Below are 25,313 nucleotides of genomic sequence, written 5' to 3'. Positions count from 1 at the left end.
AACCCTCAGTGTGTTACCAGCCTGCTGTGGTTTAAACCCAGCTGGCAACCAAGTACAACACACAAGCACTCGCTCATTCATTAGTCTCGTATTAAATCCAAAACACAACATTATACCACACATGAGGAAGCCAATGAACTCTGTTCCTGAAACCAGGACATGCAATCAAGTATGTCAGAAGTTACAACTTAAACTGAAGCCCTTAGAAGTTTAACTGTGGATGGAAAGATGGAGAGCAGCACAGTCTCACATCAGTACTAATCTAGCACTGCCATGCCTCTCCAGCTGGGCAAGAGCTCTTAAAAAAAAAACCAACCAAAAAACCCTGCTATATTTACTTATTTTGCTGAGTATAGAAAATTAGCAATGTGCTTTTGCTGTCTAAACAAATGAAGCACAGTTAATCATTAACTTCCCAACCTGCAGTCAGGCATAGAGAAGTAATCTATATTTTCCTTGCGGTCAAGATCAGTGAACAAACCCAGGACTAAAGTAGTGCTGAATGGTTCTCTGGAGTAAACTGATCACCCAATACTCATTGTGGGTTAAATTATTCCATATTTTGCATGCAAATATCTTCTCAGAGAGAGCTGAGTTTATTCTAGATGGGTGCAAACAATTGTGGAATTTTAGGGGCCTGGAATAAAGCAGGAAATGAACTAAAATAACAGAGATGCGCGCCTTTAAAGATCCAAATGGCTAAAAGCATGTGCAAACAGCAAGGACACAACTAAGAAGATAAAAAGGCTGAGCTCAAGAGACTTCCTCAAGACAAACTCAGGGCAGACTGGGAAATAGCCCTAAAATCCTTCCCTCTGGTCCAACTCTAAACTATCAGAGAGGTTATCACTATCAAAGAACAGAAAAACATATTCAAAAGTTCAAAACAAAATATGAGAAATAAGCACAACAGTTGTGCTATGGTTACTTGAAAGTAGTGCTTTAAACAACAGATCTGTGCAAGAGCAGCTTATATATTGATTGAGGGTACAATTGCTTATATCTGACAGCTAAAAGCAGATGCAAAAGCAAAGGGGAGTGTTTAGACACTTTACCCAGCAGTGCAGTCTGGTCCATGAGCATCTTGCCTTTGTCTGCATATTCCTCACGGTAGAAGTCACCCATGAGCAGCAACTCAATGGCTTCCTGCTTTACTGTATCAAAGAAATTTGACTGGATGGTACGAGACACAGAGCGGGCACCATCCTTGAGCTTCCCAACCTACAGCAGACAGGAATTATGAATGCAAGTGATACTGAAGCATAAACAGGACATCTTTCTTTAATTGTAAATAAAGAGTTTTGCTATTTTTCTTTACCTTGTTCTTCCCCTCAAGGGCACGACTGCCACTGAATACTCTGCTCAGATTTTGACCATTGAGAGTCCACATCTCCTTGTAGGATTCCACAAAGCGTTCAATTATAGGTTTAGAGTTCAAATCAAGGCTCTCTAATTGAGCAAACAGTATCTGGATTAGGTGCAGAAGGAGAAAAAAAAACACAAAAAAGAAACCAACATTGTTTTCAAATGTGTTTTTGCTTTTTATCCTCAGTATTCCAGCCAGCACCATTCTGTATCACAGAGCGGCAAGACTGACCTGTGTAACTGAGACTTACAGCCTCCTTCCTGTCTTTCCCATGGAACAGCCAATGTATGTACCACAGGTACCCCATGGAAGGTCCTCTGACAAACTCACCTCCTGTGCAACGAAGGACTGTACACTATTAGAACGATCCAGGCAGTCCAAACAATTCATTCGAAAAGTACCTGTCTGCAGACTTTGGTAACCAAACACAAGAGGAGGGAGGAGAAAATGGTATATTTTAAAATAACATCTAATCATGAGTTGATTGAACAAGAGCATCAAATGTTCAGCCTGAATACACCCACCCACATATTGACGGTGCAAGCACACTGTGCACAATATATTCCATTAACACATCTAATTACTTGATTACATCTGCAACACTATATTAGCAAATTCACGTACTAGTAAATTTGCAGATTTGAAACCATGGAGACACAATTAAGCCAAATCATTGATTTAGCACCAAGACTACACATTGTCTCAAAATTTTATTTCAAGATGGTCAATTTATGGTCATGGTCCAAACACAGCAAGAAACCTGGGAAGGCCAGGACAAACAGAGCCCAGCTACACTGGGACAGAGGGGTAGAGACACTCACCGTGGACTTACATGCTTGCCCTTTGTGAAGATTCCAAAGTCTTCCCAGTGCAACTTCAGCTGTGGCCTCAGCAAATTTTCCAGTTTCTCGGTTTTCCCACCTTTTGCAAATTGGTGGTAGTCAAAGTTTATCATGGGACTGTCTTCCGCATGGGAAGAAGCCCATAGCAGTTTCTGTTTAGATAAGAGAATGAAGGAAAAAAATCCTGCTCAAGTCACACGTAAGGATTGATACCAGCACGCTTTTATCATTTATAAGCCTTGAGTGTTAATCACGTAGATCATAAGGAATTTTGAAAGGCCAGACATGAAAAAAGCAACCGAAGTTCCCTGTTTGTTTTCTTCACAGAAGTAAACCTGACTGTTAGAACTCAATTTTCCTGCAGGAAAACTGTAACTGCAAAGTATGCTTAAGAACTGTGCCTTGTCTGGTGGCAGCCCTTCAGCAGTGGGCTGCTGCTACCTCTGTGCATGAGGTGAGGACAACACTAGCAATGCTCTAGGCAGGCTCAGGGGAAGGAAGTAAGTAAGCAATTACACCCCAGGAAATGTACTATAAAGTGTTTGTGGTAAACTGCAGAAGTGAAAGAAGAGGCACAAATAGCCTCAGTATTTCATCTCCAGTTTCAGTGACCTCACATGCATTTCCGTAATCACCACAAATTTCATTAAGGTATCAGCAACAGTAATACATCCTGTTCTCCACAAGAAAGGCAGAGAAAACCATTACATTAACTCAAACTATGCAAGCCTTTGTCTTTCCCTCCTGCACATTCTCACCCCAAGAGATGGATGATTTTCTCCACTTACATTGTGACACACACTGGACAAAACAAATCTGATATTACATTGGAAGTGTACATGTAGCAGTTACACAAGCATAATTATATTGAGTAAGCCATTAAGCCTTTCCTACAGAAAGAAATTTAAAGGCAGTGCTTGGAAAGAGACCTGTAAAATGTATTTCATTAGACTGTTACTGTTGACACCCCAATCTGCCCTGACAGATGCTGGCACTAGTAATGCACTTGAGGATGGCATTTACCCACTGCTGCAGTGTAAATTATTGTCAGAGTATTTGCAACTCTACACTACAGTCCTGCTTTTACTGTAAACATAATTACATCTGTTATAGGGAATGCTTGTGGGAGGAACAGCATTTCCTGGGAACAGTATTGATTTTTGGTCTGGTCTGATTCAGGTAATGCATAATAAATGGTAAATGAATGGTAACCATGACATTTTGATCAAGAGAGCCCAGCAGCAGTAATTACAGGAATAATCTGAACCAACACTGATAAGAATTACTAAGGTTGAAGCAAGAGTGAAGAGAAAGAAATGAAAGCAAAAAAAAAAAGATGGAGAAACTAATGACAGGAGACCAGCTTGCAGCCCTAATCACACTCCCATGAATTACTTTATTTTTAATTCAAGCCCTTTAAAATCATCAAAGTCAAATTAACTCTATATTCTTTCCTAACACCCATTTCTTAAAACACAAAGGTAAAGAAATGACCAAGGAGTCATTCTGAATGAATACAAAATTTGGGTTTTCAGTGATGTCAGTCTAAATTCTCTGAGCTCACAGGGTATTTTCAGAGTTTATTTATTTCTAAAATAGGCCAAAATAAATTTAGACAAAACAATTTAAAATTTATTTAAATTAAATTAACGAATGCAAGATCTTTATTCTAGAGATGCCCAGTCTCTGACTTAATGTCTGGTTGCACGATACTGGCTAGAACATGATCTTCAGGAATGTGAGAGTTTGAGAAAATATCAGTATCAAATTATCAACAAATGTCATGTTTTTATCCATGTAAGTCATTTCAGCATTTCAGAATTTTTTATCTTTTACCTTTAAGTTTCAGTGGGGTTTGCAAAAGCAAGCAAAACTATTTTAAAGAGAAGGAAACCAAAAGATTACAGAGTCTTAGCCATGTCATGCAGAAATTCAGTAAGAAGCTGAAAACAGAAACCAGGACCAGACTCCACTCCTTCCTCACTGCCTTGCAAGTTTTAGCCATTAATCACTTTCTCTGGCCACATTCTGTACAAGGGGAGACCCCCACTTCATCATTTTCTGCTGGGGAAGTAGATAGTCCTTCCTATCTCTTTTGCAGGAGGAGGAAATGGTCACACAGAAAAACTGACAACAAACTTGACACTCCCTCAAAATTCACTATTGCAACAAATAGGGAAAGAAATCAGGCACTATCATTTAACCACAATTTTTATTTTGCTTAGTTTCAGATAATTAATGTTTCAGCTCAGAACTGCTGGTATCATTCTCTACCACTGATATACACATGGCATTTACTACAGATGTGTACTTAAATCATCCTATCATTAGTTTTAGGAACATAACTTCTGAAGTATCTATGTCAGTTTGCTAAAGCAACAAGCACTTAAGGACGCAGACTTCCATCAACCCCCAGCCAGATTCAGGCAGCTATTGCACTGCTGCAAATCCCACTCAGGGCCAATCTGCGGCTTTAAGTTCACACTAGTTTTAAAAAGAGTACCACACTAGAAAGCAGCATAGCTTTAGTTCTACAATGCCTGACATCCTTGCTTTCAGGTATTAGTTGCGCCTGGGGACACTTAGAGGCCAGGAAAATCTCTCTCTGTATACCAAACTGTCATCTGGTGCTCAGGCAGCCAATTCCCCATACAATCAGTGCTAGATAGCTATTTCCCATTACAATCAGAGCAAGACAGCTCAGTGATGCTGAGTCACCTTGCTCAGTGATCAAGGCTCACCCAGCCCCAGGCAGCTCCAGCAATCCCAGGGGACTGCATAGGTGGCTACATACAATGCTAAAGCTGGCTATGATTCACTTTTGCAAATGTGAACTATCCTTAGGAGTATTCAGGCAATTTCTTTTTAAGTTTGGTTAAGGGAAATGTACGCACGTGTATGAAGAAGTAAGCAGAAAGGTCGTGCTGGAAACTAAGCCATGAAACCAAGAAGCACTATTCTCAGTATGTAACATGTGGTAAAGAGTTAACATGATTTCTTTAGAAATACTATTCATCACCTCCTGGGCTAGAAGGAAAACAGAAGAACATGGAGGCTCAAGGGAAATCAGCAGTTAAAATGAAAATCATTGCTTTTACCTTAAAAGCTCTGTTGAGCACCTCCTCTCCTCCTCTGCTTCCCAATAGGTTAACGATCACTTGTTTTCCATACTGCTCTTTCAGAAGCATCATATGCCTACAGCAAAAGCAACCATAATAGGTACTAAACAAAACTAAGTTACTTTGCCTACTGCCATTTTCAAAACACAAAGCAGAGATCACTGGTTGTTTCATCCAGCAGAAAGTCTTAGCCATACCATCTACAGGCATATTTCTCAGTTTTCTTGCACTCAATTATTGAAGTAAAAATGGTGAAAGTATGCAATTAATAGATACAGTAGTCCGTACTGAAATTAAAGAAAGAAGTGTCTTAGAAAATAGGCCCCAAATATTTTATGTCACTCTTAGCTTTGACATTGCCCTTCATGCTCCTACCTCTTGGCTATTATCCCAGGAACTACCCAGGAAAGACAAGAAGAGAGGAAAATGTATTACACTTCAAAAGGAACTGTCTGGCATCTTGCAGAGCCGAGAGTCAGCAGCAGCAATGGGGCCTATGACTCTAGTGCCAAGGCCAGAGAGGTCCAAAAACACGTGACAGGGTTCAAACATCTCTGAGCTACTGCAACATGGAGACATTCACTCAACTCAAATCAAGCAGGAAGATGAGTAATCGTAAGAACTACTGCACTGGATCAGAACAAAGGTCCTTTTAGCCAAGTTGTCTGGCTCAGATTCTGCGGAAAAGCACAAAATAGGACAAGTATAAAGTGGGCTGGATTTTTTGGTCTACGTCACTGAAATCTCAAAGCCTGACATTTAGGGGCTCTCAAGTTAAGAGCTTTTAGCCAGATGCTGAAACACCCATTCTTTCCTCAAAATATCTCTTTCAAGTTGGAATGCATGGTCTGCAGAAGCTGTGCTGGCTCATCAAGAAATAATTAGATCCTAAAGTTGATTTCCATCATGTACAGACAGCACTGTAGTAGTACTTAAGGGGAAGCTGTATAGAAATAGACAAGAAAAACAAACTCACAAAAATGAGAAGTTATTACATGCTGCAAAATAGCGTGTAATGGCAAAGCGTGTGAAAACCAGCAAGCATACATCTTCTGGTATTACTCTTTAAATCCTTTAACCAGAAATAAGTTACACAGAAAACCATGGAAGGGGAGAAAAGAAAGAAGTCATCAGCATTGCCTCTAGAAAACACAGCTAAATATATTTTCTGGTGCATTCTTGATTCTGCAACCAGTTGTCTGTATGCTAACTCATCCCATATAGTCGCACCCTTCTGATACCAGCATCAAGATCCTACCTCTCTGCCAGTGTTGCTTCCTTACAAAAAAACTACTGAAGCTCAAGTCACCTTTTTGAATACTGTAAGCAAAGCTCCCTGTGGATTTCTCAGGGAGAAAGACAGAGGATGAAAAAATATCTAACAAGATTACCATCTGTTTCTCACATGGTTAAATGTAACAGGCCAAATAACCATCTCGGAAAAGCTGTAGTGGTTAAATTCCAGTGTACTTTTCCATATAAGCAGTCACTTACTCCTTGCCTATTTGCAAAGGACTGTCTTTTGCAGATCAGTAAGCAGAGAGATCCCTAAGTTCATCTAACTTACTGGCACAAGGGAAAGAAGGAACAGTGCAAGTTTATCCTTATATTCACCTTTCTTAGGAGAAAGCTATTCACGAGTTGTATTAGGGTCAGGACTAAAAGGTTGTTCCTTCCTGAGGTACTCTCAATTCCATGGGCAGTACATGAGGATGCTGAATAAGTTACTGTGTTCTTCTTACATGAAATATCTCTATTGTGGAATGCAAATCTCTATGCTCTATGGATGGAGCTTCAGGGACACTGACAGGGCAAGTAATCATATCACCTGATGGCCATGAGACCAAGGGTCTCAAAGGCCATTGAATTCAGTAGGATTTAAGAGCCTTAAAAGCTTGGAGAATGTAGGCCAAGAATCTCTGGAGCAGGAACTGCTATGGTGCATAGTCCCTTTAGATTCTAATCCCTGTTTGGGATCTTCAGTGTAGCAAAACCTTTAACAGTCAATAATGTCCTGTGTGCTAACAGTAGCAGTGATAAAGAGGCCTTACACAAAATCAACATACAACCTGATCTGCCAAAACCAAACCAAAACAGAAATTAATCACTTGACCTGCACTTGCAAGGTGAAAATTTCCCACAGATCAAATTCTTCATGTGTTTTTCAGGCACTGTTCCCACGGATATCAGTAGAAATACACCCTTAGAGGATAGCATTTCCTAGTCAGATATTCAAAGGAATCAAGCTAATGCATGTCTTTTTCTACAGTTTCTAGCCGACAAACAGAGTCTTAATGGTTTAAAAATGTTTACAAGGCAGTCTTTGCATAAAATAGAAAACATCAGCATAACAGCATCATACAACACTGGTCAGAGAATAAGGCATTGCTATTTCTGTGTAGGAGGAAAACAATGAAGAAAATACCAAATCCAGAATGGAGTGAAAGCAGTGTTTACTCTTTAGCTACTTCTGTTAGAGTGGTAAAGCACACCTATTCTGTGTGCCATAAGTGTAAACTCACATCTGTTGGCTCACAAAGGTTTGCATAAACACTTCTTTTGCATATCACTCAGTATTTCTAAACTTTTACAGAAATGAGCCAGAAGACCAAATTAATTCAATTACCACTTAAAACAAGAAGGACAAAATCACCAAAAAAAGTGACTAAATTAAGTAAACCAGTTTAATAATCTGCCACAACTGGGGGATTTGCAACATCATCTGAGAGATGCTTCTCAAGATTTCCTAGGAAGACAAAGTTGTGGAACCTTGGATACATGCCAGGCTGCTGTGTTGATGCCAAAGTGGAATGAAACTTACCTGTCAAAGGCAGGTGCATTGGCTTCCAGACCTCTGTTAAGCCTTAAATGGCGGGAACCAACCTAAAATAAAATATTAGAAGACCAAGAAATAGAAAAACCTTCTTAAACTGCTAGAGTCCTAAGTCACTAGATGTCTCCCTTTTTCCTTCAGAGAAAACATTTTTTTTACAGCACCAGACATCTCTAACAGACTCCAACCACCCCCACACATAATATCCTTAACACAAAAGCCCCAGCTTTTATTAGACAACATTTACAATTACAAGTGAAAACACAATTACCATTAAGCAAAGGGATACCTACACATCTTTTTATGGCCAAAAAAATCACATCTCTTTGCCAGCTTCCTCTTGCAAATAGCACACACTGCCTCACATGAGTATTCTGTGAGCCTAGCATTCTTACCGTCCTTTCCTTGGTAGAGAGGGATGCATTTATGCCAGTTCCATGGGTTGTGTATTCTCACTTCTTTCAAAAGTATCAGAACAGTGATTCAAAAGTATGAAGATGAAATTTTGTACCATCAAACTAACAGGTCTTTTGATATGGATGTCAACAAGAGTAGCCTCAAGTTCCTTTTGAATGGTAGTTACTGTTACAAAATTATTACAGAGGGCTTCTTTCCTCTCCAAAAACTACACTCCTAAATATGTATAGGATCATGCATTGTTTCCTATACCTCATCATCTTCATTTGTTTTTCATGAGGTTGGTTTCTGCAATTCTTTCTAACACCAGTGCCAGTAGATTCACACCCAAGGAGTAAGAGTACAAAATCTAATCCAGATTAGGCAAAAAAAGCAGGCCTACTAAAAAAATCTAAAATTCTGTTTAACTAGAGATATTACCCACTAGCCAAAAATACCTGAGGGAGTGCTTGATGGCTCTGTAACATTCAGAACAGTGCTGGCTACAGCTACACCATGGGCGGGACATGTACAATCATATGGACAAACTTGCTTTATAAAAAGAAGCAAGTATTGCACTGGATGGTGTTAAAAGACAACAGGGATCCTTTAGTTATTTCCTTTTGTGCTAAATCCAGTGCCTCTGAATAGTACATAGGTTCTAGTTTAATGATCAAAAAAAGTATCATGTAACCTTTAAAGTATCTTAAAAAAACAGTTTTGCAATGTACTTTCTCTACTAACACACACAAATATATGTGCATACTCATTTCAGTTGCTTATCCCTCTGTTAAAAACAATGCAAAGTGTGCTACAAAGATTCTTCTTTGGCCTTACAACTGTATATAAACTGCAAGTCACACACCATATATTTGATATGTCACAATATTCTTGTGACAAAATCATACATCTCTGCCTCACAAAAGATCAGATTAGATAATTATCACTTTTTTGACTGAAATCCCAAAAACATGCCATCCAGACATTTTACTTTGTTTCATGGTAGCATGCTCCTATAGAGCACTGGTATCCCTAAACACTACAGGTGTATTGTGGAGGTCAATATCATCAAGCCCACCAGGCATTTCAGAGGAATAAAACTGAAAATGTCATAAAGATATAGCTGTAAGCTTTAGTTTATAACATTAGGACACAGTTCCTTACAAACAGTTCCCTGTAGAGGCATTCAAGCACAGAAAAACATTAAACTTCAGTCACCAATAGCCATTTGTCTGGTATAGTTCTGTTTATCTAAACACACAAAATTTCCTACAAGGTAAACCTAAAATGAAAGAGCTCAGCACTTTCACAGAATGAGCCTTGAAGCTCATATTAAAAAAAAAAATATATATATACATATAGACATATATTTTATGTTAATTCTAAATTATAAGTAGCAAGAGAGAGAAGCAAGGTAGGCTTTCTGATTATTTGTTTACCTGAAGCCCCGTTTGCTCCCAAAACAGTGGAACAGAACCTCTGATCTGCACAAAGGAAGAGACATCATCATCCAAGTAAATTGTCTGCAAAAACAAAAGAAAGGAAAGTAGCTCTGCAGTTAGATCTATCAGCCTGTGGCCCCTTCATCAGGTGACAGTTAAAGACACTGAACTCAAAGGGTAAAAAAAGTAAACCATGTATCTCCCTGTATCCACTTACCGCTCAGCCTCTTTTCCATAGTCTCACAGGCAGTGGAACAAAGCACAACGTATTTGCTTTCATGTCATCACAGCAGATTCAACTCACTTCTCACCAGAAACAAGAGAAAACTTAATACACCACCACATCTTTCACCCACAATCAAGATGGATTTGATCTACTGGTGGAGACACTCGGAAAGACCAGGCATATGCTCGCCTGCTCTCCCTCTCACAAAACTCAACTGTGCAAAATGTCATTGCTCCTTGTGACTGATGATGGGTAACGTCAGGTGGGGGATAAGCTTATCTCCTGCTGTATTTACCATTTCTTATTTCACTGCATGCTGTGCCTTGTCAGAGAATCCAAATAAAACTCGGTGAAACCAGCAGCTTTGCCACGCCCATCCTGAGGTACAGTGAGCAGCAATGTGATCTACTTCTTTTCCAGGGGGCTTACAATAAGAGGTTCCAAATTCTCCTTTTCCCAACCAGACCTCAAACTCTACCTTGGTCTCAAGATCACTGTTAACAAGCTGATTTTGGGTCAAATCTACACGAAGGAAGAACAAAGACTGATTTCCCATTTTGCCTTCCCCCATCCACAGTCGCCAATCAAAGTGTTACATTATGTTAACTTAGCATAAAAGGTACTATCTTCAGATTGAATATGACCACAGAGCAACTGTGCAGAGCCCAGCTCGCTCCTCCTGGCCTATACTTAGCAGTGGAATCCTGGCTGCTCTCCACGGAGGATACATGATACACACGATACACATCTCCGTTATCTCATGCATGACAATGACTGCTCCGAAGCCCTGGGGAGGAATGATATCCAGGTTATCCAGGTAGCTGCACTCACCACATCATATCATTTGGCACAGCTGCTGCCAGCTGGCTAGGAGCTCTGAAAATAGAATAGAACATGAAAATGGATTTCTCTACAACTTTAAAGTGTTTTGTCATTTTGGATTTGCCACTAGATGTGGCCAATGGCTGGCTCAGGGAAAGTGCCAGACCTTGGCCTCTCATCTTCATAAGGATTATCAATGTACAGTTTTTTTTAGAGCAATGTGTGTGAAAAAGAGGTATTTAGATAAAATTGATGACAAAACATTTATCTACTATTTACCATATTTTTGCAGAGCACTTGAAACTGTCTCCATTTCACTAAGATGATTTAAGTGGCTTCATCATGGACCAATGTCAGTGCTAGAAAGATAGCCAGCCCAGACATAGTGCAAAACTATATTTCCATCTTTTTAACCTCTCACCAAAGCACTAAGAACCCTTTTCTCTGTTACATTCCATCCTAGCACAATCCTCTACAAGAGAGGGGTTGCTCAGAGAAGCTTTCTTGCAAGGCCTGTGTCACAGTTTGAGCAATGTGGCTCTAAAACATGCTCTCCCAGTAAAGTTTTCTGAACATTATTGGCACCTGAGTGCAGGAGCTAATTTAGATGGCAACACACTAGTGTGCCTTTTCTTTGTACATTTGTGCTCAGAAGAGATCATTCCTCCTGCAGCTGGACTACAAGAGGAATAAGCAGCCCCACCTTCTTCCTCTTTATCACATTCTCCCTGAGATAGGTTGTGCCAAGATGAGTCAGAGACTTCTACAAACTGAATCATCTTTTCACTCACAGCCACGGACCCAAAGAAGCTCACTCCAAGATAAAGCAAATTAATAGCACTACTACAGTCCCAGCATTATCCTGACTAATACTAAATGAACATCAGAACCTGAATCTGTCCAAAAAAAGATTCAGGACTGGCCTACTTAAAATTTGACAACAATCATCATCTTGGCAATTACTGAGTAGAAATGAAACACCTAATGATGACAAATACAGACAAGGCTTTACCTGAAGTATAAGGTGGCCACTCAAACAGCTTGCTACAGAGGATCAATTTTCTTTACAGTATTCTGGGAAGTCCCTGTTTCCACACCTAACTGCAAAACTGACAGCCCAAGTATTTCTTTGACCAGCTCTTTTAGACATCCAGCTGCAAATCTCTAGACCCACTGATAAACAGATAGTGATTCTAATTCAGTATCTGCAGTTTAACATCCTTCTGAGTCACAGTTTAAATGGAAAGTATTTCCTCAGTTACAGACCACGAATATATAACCTACCTTCTTCCTCCCAAACACAGAAGAAAAATACTGGCCAAACATTTAGTTCTGCATTAACAGATGCTCTAATTCCACTTGTTAGTGAGTGAACAGATGTTTGTTACCAGTACCATTCATATTTTCTGTTCACTGGTTTTGACCCATTACCTCTTCTGTTTTCTGCTCTATTAAGCTGTCCCTTTAGAGAACTGAACAACAACCAAAATATTCAAACTACTTGATCATTCCTGTAACCTAAACAGGATGCCTAAACCTTGATGTGATGGGCTGGGGAATCCTCTGTGAAGCTGAGTTCTAATACAGAATTCTTTTACGATGGCCAAGCATTTTAAAGAAAATGACATTTTTTATGTATGTTGCCATGCAGCTTTTAGAAATCAGATTATGTTTTTGAACTGGGAGCACAGCCTCTCCAACGCAGTCATTCACAGGAAAGTACTCTTCTTTCTCCTGTTCACTTACAGGGCTCATCATTCTGTTTTCTGGAGCAATTCTCTGGTCTTTCACAATCCTTTCACCTCATTCTCATGATCCAGATGAATCCAAAATTATTTTCTTTCAAGCTGCCAGCAAGTTGGAAAAAGACTTAATATTTTTTTAATGAGTAGGAGACTCATTAAAATGACTTTTCTGCCAGTCATTCCTTCCTAAACAGACTCTAACCATTTCATTAAGCCTTATAACTGTGCAAATCTTTCATCAATTTCAGTAATACCCACTATCCTTCATTCACCACTCCAAGAAACATGACCCGTGATCACTTGACACTGCCTTTTAGTGTACACATCTCTTGATCTTACAATATTAGTGGCAACAGACTTCCTACCAGCAGATTTGGTAAGAAAGCAGATTTAAAGGCTAAGACAACTTTCCAGATCAGGAATGGACATAATCTCAGCAGCCACATACTCTGTAAGAAACCCTATTTGCTAAATCTTAAATAAGCAGTGATAATATATTTAGATTGAAATTACACTCCTAAAGAAAATATTCCAACTTCGTTGTTTATGCATGGACAAGTACAGTTCCTTTTCTCATATTCTTCACAGCCTTGATCAGTTTTTGTGCACAATGTTATGTTTTCTACAAGCACATATCTGTCCCACTTTTTCGTTGTTCTAGTTTTGACTTTATTACTCTGTCCTCTAGCAGAGCCATTTCCCTTATTCTAAGGTACTAGACAAAAGATGAACAGTTCTTTAAGACAAGAAATTTAAAGAAAAGTTAAATGCCTTATGTCCAGCATTTTCCTGTCCTGTTTTCTTTTTCTCATGGACAAGAAGATCATACTAGTTTTTCTCTAGAAGTTCAACAACAATCAGTTACTTTTTGGACAACACTTGGTCATTAGGATTCATACATCCTGCTAAATCTCTGTCTTTGTGGAGTCTTTATCTCTTGTCTTAGATCCAAAATGACAGCAAGTTGCTGCCTATGCACCCCAGGGAGAATGTTCATTCCTACCAAATCCTCAAAACACTTGAGGACTACTTCATTAATCTCAAGGGTTCTGGCCCATACTATAATCCAACCCAGTCAGCTGAATGAACTTTCAGACCAAGTTCCCATCAGACAGCACTGTAGCAACTGGACAGCTAACCCATGTGGAAGACCTGTTTGCCTTAACAATAGATTACTTGGCCTCTGACCTCTGGTGTTAGAATTTGCCATGTTTTTCTTTCAGCTTCTGTGGTCTTAGACTCTCTTTGTGGCCTCTTTCTCCAACTCAGGATCAAGGGTGATAGTACTGACAGTTCAACGGGACATTTTTCAATCTTTCTCTTCTGTTGCATAGGGCCAGACCTTGCCCCTGCGATCCAAGGATCTTTCCTGGTAAACAAACTTCATGCACAGGTACTGCTAAAAAGCTTCTGGGCAAGAAGCAAACATCTGTGTGGTGTTCTAATCCCAGCATGCTGTGCCCATTTATTGCTTGGAATAATTTATTCACTAATCTCCATCACCCAGCTTCATTAGAAATAATAATCATCCGGTCACAACTTCAAATAGCAAAATTCCCTACAGACTCAAGGGGTACACAGAGACACAGTCCCTGATGAAATGGATACTCAGATAGCTTATTGGGGGATCCCCAGCTCTGCCACACAAAGAGTGTGGACAGCAGATGGCCTAAACACACCTCTCTGTGAGTGCCTTTAGCACAGACCATGGGACCCAAGGATATATTTGCCAAAATAATCCTTTTTGCCTTGCCTGGGGTCATATTAAAACTTGATCCAGAAAATAAATCAACCACATGATTGCATCCATTCCTCTCCTGGAGAGCTATCCAACGCAGTCTAGCAGTCCAACACAGTCCCTATTGTGAAACAGGGATCATTTTCCTTAATCCATGTCTGACAATTTTTTCTGAAATTGGAAGAAAGGGAAGGTTAATTCAAATTCATGGTATTTCCTTTTAGTGCTTTCTCAAGGTTTCAGTTTTTTTTTTTTTACTGAACAATTCCACAAAGCGGAAAAAACTGAAACAATTTATTTGTCTTTGGTTAATAAGAATTGTTCCTTGTAATCCACATACTAAGATTTTAGCATAACTCTTTGGAGGATAACTGGGAGAAGAGCTGAAATGCAAACAGTAACAGGCACACAGACTAAATGAAGAAAGCATTTTTAGTTCCTCAGAGCTATCAGAAGAAAAGAATTACAAAAATGCAACACAGTCTCAACTTCAAAGGATTACTAGGGGAGGAAAAAAAGGTGAAGGGAAACATTTAAGCTACAACTGAGAAACAGACTGATTTAAAAGCTGCTTGAGAATTAACTGCAATACTGCAAGGACTGCAAGTAGAAAGGGCTACCATCCCATTACAAAATATTTGTCAGCAAATCTAAAAGTACACATTGAAGGGATTGCCTTCTTTTCCTTTAATTTTCTTTTTCCTTAAGTGTTTCTTATAATATTTTCTTTCTTCTTTATTCATAGAGACATAAGCTGAATGATCAAAAAGCTTAAAGATATAGTATAAGTAGTTTTTCTTTTTTTTAAATAAAAAGTGAAGATATTCTACTTTTTTCCCCTTCTTCCCAAACACTGACTCACAGCAGTTAAGTGAGCCCACAAAAAAATGACTCATTGCAGAGCTGAAATGCCACAAGGCTAACTCAGTGGGAGACAAAAGCATACCATCTATGCATAAAAGAGCTGCCTGGAGATAAGATTAATTGTTTCTCCCTCTTCTAAAACCAGAAAAAATGTTAGAAGCAATTCCTGCAAAGAAGGCAAAAGTCCTGGGTTTTCAGAATCCTAGGGTGCTATTTATCCATGAAAGCACATAGCCAACATGCCATTATACTGTACAGGCTCCAGCAAATGGAAACAAAATGTTATTTTGCCAAGATATTACCTCACAGGAGATTAGTCAGTCGTTTACTATGAAAGTAGGGGAGAGTTTATTCTTGGACTCTTCCTTCCTAATGGCAAGGGGATGCCAGCTTGAACTGGATCTCAGGCATCCCAGTGGTTAGCCCAACTTTGCTTTCTTAGGATATGCAACTTGGTAAAACTAGTGTTTAGCACCATTAGTAACAACAACCTTATTTTCCTTCTTTTCTTTGGTTTTTGAAACCAAACAAAAACAAACAACCCTTTAAAACAGCAGACTCTTGTTATAATGTTGAACCCACTCAAGCCTTTCACCCTAAAGCCATTTCACTCTTGCACTTTTGCTTATCCAGTTGAAAAAAACATTCAAAAGCCTTCAGTTTTCCCGCTTCAGCATTTGGCTGACTGGGAACAAAGCACAGCAATTCCCATGAAGAGCCTGACCCAGTCTCAGCTAAGGGAAGCATCAGCAATCAAGTACTGTTTTGCCACTCACCAGGAGCCAATCCTCAGGTTTTCTGCAGGAATGCAAAGGCCACCTTATTTTTCATGCTAATAATTTGTAACATGACGTACTCCAGGAATATATAAAAATAAAATGAGTTACTTCTGACCCACCTAGAGAGCAGGATAGCAGAGGCATTTCCCATAATAAGACAACTGCTAAGTGTAGTGTCACAAATGTGAGACTCACTGAAAAAAAGCTGACAACTCTTTCTGACACTTTCTTTCCCTCACATTTCACCAAGAGAACATTCTTCAAATCCTCAGTAACTAATAGTCATAAGAAGATACTCAACTAAAATAGCAGAACGTACCAGATATCACTTAAAATTGAAGATCTCCCTTCTTCTATCCCCAGGTTCCAGAGGAAAATTCCACTTTCCAGTAAGCAGCCATAGCTGTATCTCCCAATGCACTGACAGACTTTCTAGAAAGGTGTATCTGTTGCAAGACTTGACTTGCAGTTGCTTTGGAGCAGTGGCACACAAGAGAATTATTAGCAAGAATTCGGAAGCTGACACTAGAGCACTGAGCCCTGCAGGGGAAGAGCTTCACATTCAACAAGCAGAATTTGTGGGAGCCTGAACACTAAGTGGAAAACTGCCAGCCAAACTGAAAATGCAGGCAAACCAGGAAAAGGAGGGACATGAGCAAAAAGTCACCTGCCTAGAGAGAACTCTGACCACTGGGCAGAAAGTCACATGTGTAACATTGGTCATGCTCTGAGCAACTCTTGGGAATCAAGCCTCACCAGCAGGCTGGGGAATACCAGTCTGCAACTCCTCCAGGCATCCTCTGAGGATCAAAGCACTGTCAAATCTAAGGTAGTGCTACACAGGTGAAAAGGTTAAAGCTGTATTAGGAAGACAACATCTTAGAGGAAATGTGGAAAGTACCCAAACATGGCTGGATTTTGGACAAACAGGTTCCTGAAGGCATGCCTGGCTCATGCAGTGGGATAACAGGAAGGAGCTCACTGGGTGAGAGCTGCTACATTGCTGTGAGGAAATACTAGTGCTGTCAGCCCACAAAAGCGTGGGCACCTCTGAGAGGGGGTGTCTTCCCCAGCCATCAGGCACAGGCTTTCAATGACACAGCTCAAGTGTCTCCATGCTGCCCTCACTGTTTCATGCTCCCCTTATGAGCATCACATAAGCAATCTACTTTCATTGTACATGCACCTACATAGAAAGACACATACATACACAATCTATACCACATATGCAGTTCTGCAGATATGCCCAGAAGATGCTGAAAACAACCAAATTCTAGGAGCAAACCCCTGTTCTTTGTTGAAAACTACCAGCCATTTGTCTATTCTGTTCATACAGTGATCCATTTCTGTTTGACGGTTCTGACTGCTAGTAATTACTACTTCAGTTCAAAAAGGAAAAGGTGATTGTACTTGAGTAAGAAAGCACTCACTTCAGTTGGCACAGAAGACTTCAGATTCTCCATGGTCCAGTGCTTTTTACTGAATTTCAAGGCAGCAAGCTAAACCATGTGCAATAAAACCAAGTGATTCAGTTGTTTTGTTTGGCTGTGCCAATCAAGGGAGCCTGCTGAATGCATTTCACACCCATAATTTGTCTCAGCATCAGCTGGAAATGAGGCTTTTACCACATATGTATAAAAACTGTCATACCACCTCACATTGGAGAGAATCCCCCACAAACCAGAAGGCATATAAAAGCAGTCTCCTCCAAAATTAGTTCAACTGGAATTTGGCTGACTCTGAGAAGATGTTGTTTTTTCAACATTTTCTTTACTAGAGAAAGATGATTAGACAGTGAACTTTACTAGTCAAAAATGAGGTCCCAGCACCTTTGCTAGACACCTTCCTGAATGGTTTAAAAACCCTTGTCTACATTTCACTACAGTATCAAATGGCCAGACTTTCACAGTCAGGAAAAAAATGAAAAGTCTTTGTGAATGGAAAAGTCAGAAACAGAGAAAAAGAGCAGATTGCAAAGAAATGCTTAACAGACAAGAACAAACAGATCTGCCACACAATAATATTTTAAATATTCTTGAAAAAAACCTTGCTGATTTCCTTTAATGCTCATTGAAAATTCTGCCCCAATTAAACACGAGTGGACTAAGTTATGCAAAGCCATTGGATACATGCATTTACCTGCTCTGTCTCAACGAAGTTAGACACATGTCCATCATCATTGACCCCTCGGACGTGGAAGCGGACCCCAGCTCGCTCGCAGCTGATGCGGGAGATGAGGCAGGCTTTTGCCTTCTTGTGGGAAGCATAAACTGTGCGAATGTCCACAACTCCACAGACCACTTTCAGCAGCCAGTCGGAGCAGTTCACCTGGTAGTGTTTGAAGGGCACATGCAATAGCTGGTTCCTGAAAGGTTCAACAACATACAGACACATTACTGAGTAAAACAAACAGACAGGCATGGGTGCCACCTGACAGCAATCACTAATTTAATCAATTCATGTTTTATTACCCCTTTTCTGCTGTACCTTATCTCTACCCACACCCAGGAAATATCAGGAAGAAATCATTGTGAACTACTACAGCAAACTGAACATGGCAAATTTTAACCACATAGCTACCACCAAGGTGCTGTCTTTATATCTTGTACCTGTCTTATAAATTCAGATGCAAATGTCACCTCTTTCAGCTCCAGAAATTTATATTTAGTAATCTTTTCATAAATTACAGTGATGTCAAGCTAATTACTTTTTTTGGAAGAGTACTGCCTGGACCTTAGCATTCACTACAGGATGAAGAACTGGTTCAAAATCCACAAGGATTTTCAGAAAAAAAAAAATTCCAAGCAGAAACTGGATCTGTAAGTCACTGGAGATATTGCAAAAAGTACTACTAAAATGAAGAGGAACATCTGTTCTAACCTTCAAGATCAACAACTCAAGAAACCTGTCATGTCTAGTTAACAATGATGGTAGTCTCTTCTATTATGATGTTTTTCTTTACTTCGTGTTTCAAAATGTGCCTTTAGTCACATAGGAGGGCCAGGAAAATATCTTTTATGATTGTGCATTGCTCAATAGAAGATCTGTAAAAGAGAGTGAAACGCCAGAAGAATTGTTCTTTCAGAGTACAGCATTTACCAAAAAAGGTGCAAGGCATTGTTACATTTTTAATCTAAATATGTAACGGAAAAAGCAGCTCATTTTTTTTTTAGCTCAATTTAGCTCTTTTTAAGCTCAATTTTTGCTATCTGTTCCACCTCTTTCTCCCAGTTCTACTCGCATAGGAAATCCTCACTCAGGCAAATTCCAGGAGAATTTTTGTTGCTGTTGCAGTTCATTAAACAGGCAGTTTGTGTTACCTATAACTAAGGTCAGCTTACACTTTTCATTGTATAACTATTTATCTCATTGTTTACTTTCCTCATGCATCTATTTTTTGTCTGAAATTTCCCATATCACCTAAATACCTCAAGATAAATTTTTTCGGAGCATCTTTTTACCTTTAATGTGATGTTGTCACCACTTTTCCCTGTTCTACAATGTACTGGAGAATGGAAACTCTTCAGAAATTACTTCTAGATTAGCCAGAAGCAGCAAATATACTTATCTTCCAAGAAGAAAAGTTTCAAAAGACAGTAGAGGGAAAAAGAGTTGTTTTAAATGTTCTTTATTAGGGGATATTGCCATCTTAGCAGTCTCATCATTGGAGTACAACTAATTTCTGCCATGTGTCTGTCTTGACAGTGCTTGGCGAGCTTTTGGAGAAGGATGCATCATTAGCACAGTTGAAAGCAAGTATTTATTATGTTTCTTTCTTCAGTTTTAAAGTCAACCCACTAGATCTTACCAGTCAAAACCACATCATAGCTGGAAATATTATTTAGCCTAACTGAAGTGCTTTCTCATGTTAATTTATCACCCATTACGAACTTTTTTGCTTATTTAATATTCACCTGCTTTGGGCCACAAGCCTCACTGCACATTCTAGCAGCACATTCACATTTAACCCTGCCAGTTATTTTCCACCTACATCAAACCTTCATTTATTTCCAGAACAGCTATGCCTGCTGTGTGACTTTTTGTTTAAAAAGAAGGGGGTGGGGTTGGGGAAGGGTATAGAAATGCAAGCATTATGCCAAAACTTGCAAAGCAAACAAACTGAATTACATCAACCCAGCACTGTGTTTTCTCTTTTCCCTTCAACCAATACTTACCACAATACGAGATAATTTTTCTTTGCTTTATAAGCTTTATAAGAAAGTAAAAAGCTCAGAGCAGTGTATCACAGGAATTTCTTTTGTGCAACTTATGCTTGCACTGAGCTGTAAGCATATTAATATTGATGTTTTCAACATAAAAACTAGTGCACATTACTGAAACAATAAACTACAGACTTTAAACACCTACTTTTCAAAATAACAGATACTTCAGTGCAAACGATGGGATTTATGAACAGTTCAAGCACAGGCTTCCATTACATAACTTAAAAGAAAATTATTAAAAAGGACTGCAGGGGAAACTATTCATGACATATAGAGAGATGTTTCTGTAGTATGAGCAATATATATCTTGTATTTCCCCCTTTGAAGCACAAAATGTCATTTTATAATTGCACTTCACTATCAGATTAATTTTAATTAAACACAAGTTACCATGAATTCATTAAAGCCACCTGCCCTGTAAAAGGACATGTCAATGAAATGAAAGGGGATGGACTTGAAGTGCACGTGTTCATTTCCCTCTGAGAATGTCTGAGCAATGAGATACAGGTGGGGACAGCAGAAGACTTTGGTGTAACATGTAGTACTGACCAGAAGAACGAGTTACCAGATTCATAGCTGTTATCACCCTGCTTCTGAGCCCGCACTGTCAGGTCAAAGTTTGAGCCTGCATTAGGCCAGGAGAAATAGAACATCCCAGAGTTCAGTATTTTCTTCAAGGCAGTAACGCGCTCGTCTTCCTTGGTTTCTTCCTGGAGAGGACAGAAATCTGTTGCAGTAATTTTGTAAACTTCAGCATCCAGAATTTTGCCCACCGACGTACAGCCTGTCACCAGGACCAGAAAGTGCAGCCGAGTGTTACCTAGAAAGTGACAGACAAAAGGGTTATTTCCAGGTGGACTCGGCTCCTTATCAGTCCTGTCACATGCAATGCCGACAGGGCTCCAGCAGAGGCCAGCGTCTTTGCTTCACGAGAGAACAAACAGGAAAATCAGGCATGCAGGCCACGTTCTTCACATTTCTAAATTCCTCTTAACTGCAGATAAGTGGCTGCCATTGCACAATATTCCATAACACATATCCATCGACATCCTTTGTTGCACTAGAGTGTTTTCTCCCCACTGACTTTATGAAGAGCAAAGTGCTTACCATTGGAACGCTACTCAAAAAATCAATTTCACCACCCAACAGAACATACAGCATCCAGATTCTTTACCGGCTTCAGCTGAAGCTAGGCATGTTCAAACATTTATAAAATTTCAGTATTACCAATTCTTGAGATTTTGCTTTTTATATCACTAAAGCATGTATATGATTCAATGACAACCTCAGCTATCACTAAAACAATTATAGCTGCCACAACTGTGAAATCACGAAGCAGCTGAACTTCAGGGCCCCAAAACTAAAAGATAAATTTGGAGCTTGAGAGCATCACTGTAATCAGATCTCTCATACACAGAACCATCTCAACCTCTGCTCATTCTCTCTGAAATGATAATTAAGAAACAATAAAACAATTTTTCTGCAAATGCTGGTTTTGCTACAAAGAAACTGCGTGATTCACTTAAATTGGCCTGTAATGGAGACAATGTCATCCTAATCACTTCAGTTAGTAAGAAAATATGGAAATGAGCCAAGATTTATTAATTTAGCACAGCAGAACCAACAGCTGACCTGCCAAGAGCAAGTTAATTAGCTAAGGGCACAGGGACAATCTGGGACAGTATGGCTTCAGACAGCAAAAGAGAACACTTCTTAGGATTACTTTTCAATCCTTCAGGGTGACCCACTGTCTGAAAATGCACACCAGCTCTCACACAACAACTATTCTTTTTCTGAAAACCAGTAGGGGAGTCCTTGCTTTCAGACAACAGGCTGGCTACAGAAGCAAGAGTTAGGGGTGGTTTTCAGCAGGGCCAGAATATTTGTGTAGGCATGTGGGACTGAATGGCAGGACAAGGTGGGAGATTAGATTTTATTCATTCTGTTCTGCTGACTCGTTTTGTATAAAGGCCAGTGTAGGTGGTATTTACTAAGAAGCTCTGTTCATCACATTTCTTTCTGTAAAAACACTGTGCCGTGTTCTCCTTCTTGAGTGCTTTCAAGAAGTATGCTTTCTGTGCTTGTGATATTGCAGCAGAGGGCTAGAAATACTTACAGTTTATTCCTCCTTTGCACATGACTTTGTGTAATTATAAAGAATAAAGAGGAGGAGACACATCAATTATCACCACGAGAGTTCATAACTGACCAAATTCTGCCTTGCAGCCTCCAGAAAGGGTTAGGAGGAATTAGCCATCCCTCAGGATAGCCAAAAGCTTCTGTGATTTAGCTGAAACCATGCAAAACTGATCAGATCAAAGTAAACTTCACTCACGAAACTTTGGAAGCAATACATAGAAACACTATTAGCATGCCTTAATATCAGTCAGCTTTGTTAGTCACAAAAAACCAGTAGTGAAGGACTTGGAGAGCTGCCTGGGACCGATGCTGAGACAAAGAGTACAAGTACTTCCATTGCCTTTGGTGACCTTAAGCTTTCCTAGATGGTTCAGAAGAGATCAAATGAGAAAGTCAACATTAAATTAGCCAAAGAGAACAAAAACTTGATGACACAGGGCTTGTTACCTGTTGTTCTGTCCTTTGAGGAGCTTGCAGCCAGTGGAAAATCACTGGATCTAAACAGAATGATCCTCTAGTTCAAGAAGGAATTTAATAGGAATATTTGCCTTAACTAGAAACTTGCTTTTGCTTACCAGAGACTATAAACTCTTTTTACTACCTCCTCCACTCACTCAACCACTCATCCCCAAATGGGATACTCATCTACACACTCCAAGGTACAGCATCTCTACTCCCTTAAATCCCTAGCTAAAAAGCTCCAAAAAAGTAATCATGCCTGAGAAGGTATTGCATTGTCCCTGAAGTATAAGGAGATGGGTTTTCTAAAGCTGTGATACTTTTCTGCCACTGGGCAGTAACTCCACAGGAAAGAGTCGGGGTTGTTCAGCCTGGAGAAAAGAAGGCTCATGGAAAACCTTATTACAGCCTTTCAATATATTTGAAGTGGGGCCTAAAACAAAAGATGAAGAGAGACTTTTCACAAGGACTTGTAGTGATAGGACAAGGGGCTACAGTTTTCCACCGAAAGAAGGCAAATTTAGATTGAATACTAGGAAGACATCTTTTACAATGAGAGTAGTGAAACAGTGGAACAGGTTTTCCAGGGAAGTTGTGGGCTGCCTCACCCCTGGGAAGTGGTCCAGGCCAGGTTGGAAAGGGCTTTGAGCAACCTGGTCTAGAGGTAGCGTCCCTGCCCATGACAGGGGCAGTGGAAGTAGATCATCTAAAAAGGTCTTCTCTGACTCGAGCCATTCTACAGCTCTATTCACACAGAATAATCTCTCTACAGTACTCCAAATTAACAGAGCAGCCACCACACACTTTTCATGATACCTTCGAACAGAGACAAGCTGGCAAAGGAGCTCACACTTACAGCCCAGGAAAGGGGAAAAAGGATGAAAAGAGAGATTTAAGATATGTTAAAGCTAGCCTGCTTTGTTACTTGGTCCTCCCAGGCTGCTCTGTGAGCTGAGGTGGTCTTCACACCAGCTCTAACTTCTCTTATATGCTTAAATCACTCAGGATTTGCTGCAAAACAGACAATGTAGAAACCCTATACCATCACAGCCCCAGCTTAACACAAATCTCTCTGACTCTGTACCTTGGAAAAAAGTCCCAAGCCCCATCCTCTGATAGCACTTTCATTCTGAGTGGCATTTGGACAGCGTTCCTGGGAACCAGCTCTGGGCTATCACTGCACTGTCTGCAGGAGGAAGATCCCTGCTTGATGTGCATGTCCTCTTGGCACAGGGAACAAGCTAATCACAATATCCTATCCTCTGCGCATCTGTCCTGCCCATTTTATTCACAGCACAGATGTAGCCATGGGGATCTGAACAGAAGTAATGCTCCTGTCAACCTTCCACCCTTTTAGAACCTCGCACAGCAGAATTAATGCTGCCAAAACACTGCATCTTTTAGTCACGTTTCCATTAAGGCGTAAGAAATTTCTCACCCCTAAGCTGTACAACTACACACAGAGAAGGCTTTTCCTGTCTTCCCTTCTTTACCACCAACATCTAGATGGGCTACAGTTTTAAATTATGACATGAAAGTCCTTCAGATTGCAGTTGCCTTTTCAGGCCAGTTTCACTTGGTACCAATCACCAGCCACATCAGCTGTAGACTATTTACCATAACCCACCTTGGGAAATAAAAATCTTTTTATTTCTCCTTTAACTTACACAAGTAGTTTAATGTGCAATCCTGATTAATACTAGCCTTTCTAAACCGTACACATAGAAGAAAGTGATTTAGGACCGTAAGAACTTCAGTTGAAGGTCACAACTGTAGAAATGTCCTTCCTGTCCTTGGAATGCAATCTGCAATGTTTTAAAGAAATCTCTGAAATAATTTTAGAGCAAGAAGTGAAGTGTTCCTTACTGGTCATGCTTTCTACAGCAACACATGTATGAAAAAGCAAGACCCACATATAGTACTGAAGAAAAAATTATTTCAAAGCTTATGAGCCAAACTTTAATCTTACATAAATGGGTACAAATGTTCATGCATTGTGACCAAGATCATTATTTTGCCCCATTACAGCTGTCAATCACTACAACAATCTGTAAATAACACTTTTGAAGAAATGTAAGAAATGTTTTGCTCACAGTGATATGTGCTGAATGCCCTTTTATTAGGTTGCACAAGAGAGGCAGAGAATGAAGAATATTTAGCACAGAAACAAGACAATAATAATTTCCATCCATTTTTTTCAAATGCTCTTGTGAAACCAATTGCCTTTATCCAAGTTGAACAGGAAATGCAGTTCTGGTACGTCACTCTGTACAATAATAAGCTGCAGTTTCTGTATTTAACCTGTCTACATGACTCAAGG

General features: G+C 39.8%; 1 protein-coding gene across 4 annotated transcripts in view; it reads right to left on the bottom strand.

Moving 5' to 3' along the window:
- The window catches only part of SYNJ2 (synaptojanin 2), a 64,700-nt gene that overhangs the window by 25,933 nt on the left and 13,454 nt on the right, over nucleotides 1–25,313 (bottom strand). For 2 of the 4 annotated variants that reach the window (XM_038133207.1, XM_038133206.1), the window contains exons 3-11: nucleotides 20,945–21,215; nucleotides 18,312–18,537; nucleotides 9,996–10,079; nucleotides 8,149–8,210; nucleotides 5,307–5,403; nucleotides 2,188–2,360; nucleotides 1,697–1,778; nucleotides 1,319–1,468; nucleotides 1,056–1,221 (exon numbers count right to left, since the gene is read on the bottom strand). In XM_038133207.1, coding sequence (XP_037989135.1) covers nucleotides 1,056–1,221; nucleotides 1,319–1,468; nucleotides 1,697–1,778; nucleotides 2,188–2,360; nucleotides 5,307–5,403; nucleotides 8,149–8,210; nucleotides 9,996–10,079; nucleotides 18,312–18,537; nucleotides 20,945–21,215 — 1,311 coding nt within the window. Of the gene's footprint in view, nucleotides 1–1,055; nucleotides 1,222–1,318; nucleotides 1,469–1,696; nucleotides 1,779–2,187; nucleotides 2,361–5,306; nucleotides 5,404–8,148; nucleotides 8,211–9,995; nucleotides 10,080–10,215; nucleotides 18,265–18,311; nucleotides 18,538–20,944; nucleotides 21,216–25,313 lie in introns of those variants that run through there. The other 2 variants (XM_038133208.1, XM_038133209.1) reach the window with 2 other exon arrangements.

This window comes from Motacilla alba, chromosome 3 (genome assembly GCF_015832195.1).
Source record: "Motacilla alba alba isolate MOTALB_02 chromosome 3, Motacilla_alba_V1.0_pri, whole genome shotgun sequence".
Taxonomy (NCBI): Eukaryota; Metazoa; Chordata; class Aves; order Passeriformes; family Motacillidae; genus Motacilla; species Motacilla alba.
Note: the sequence above shows the minus strand (reverse complement) of the source record. Positions and strands in the feature narration are given on the sequence as shown.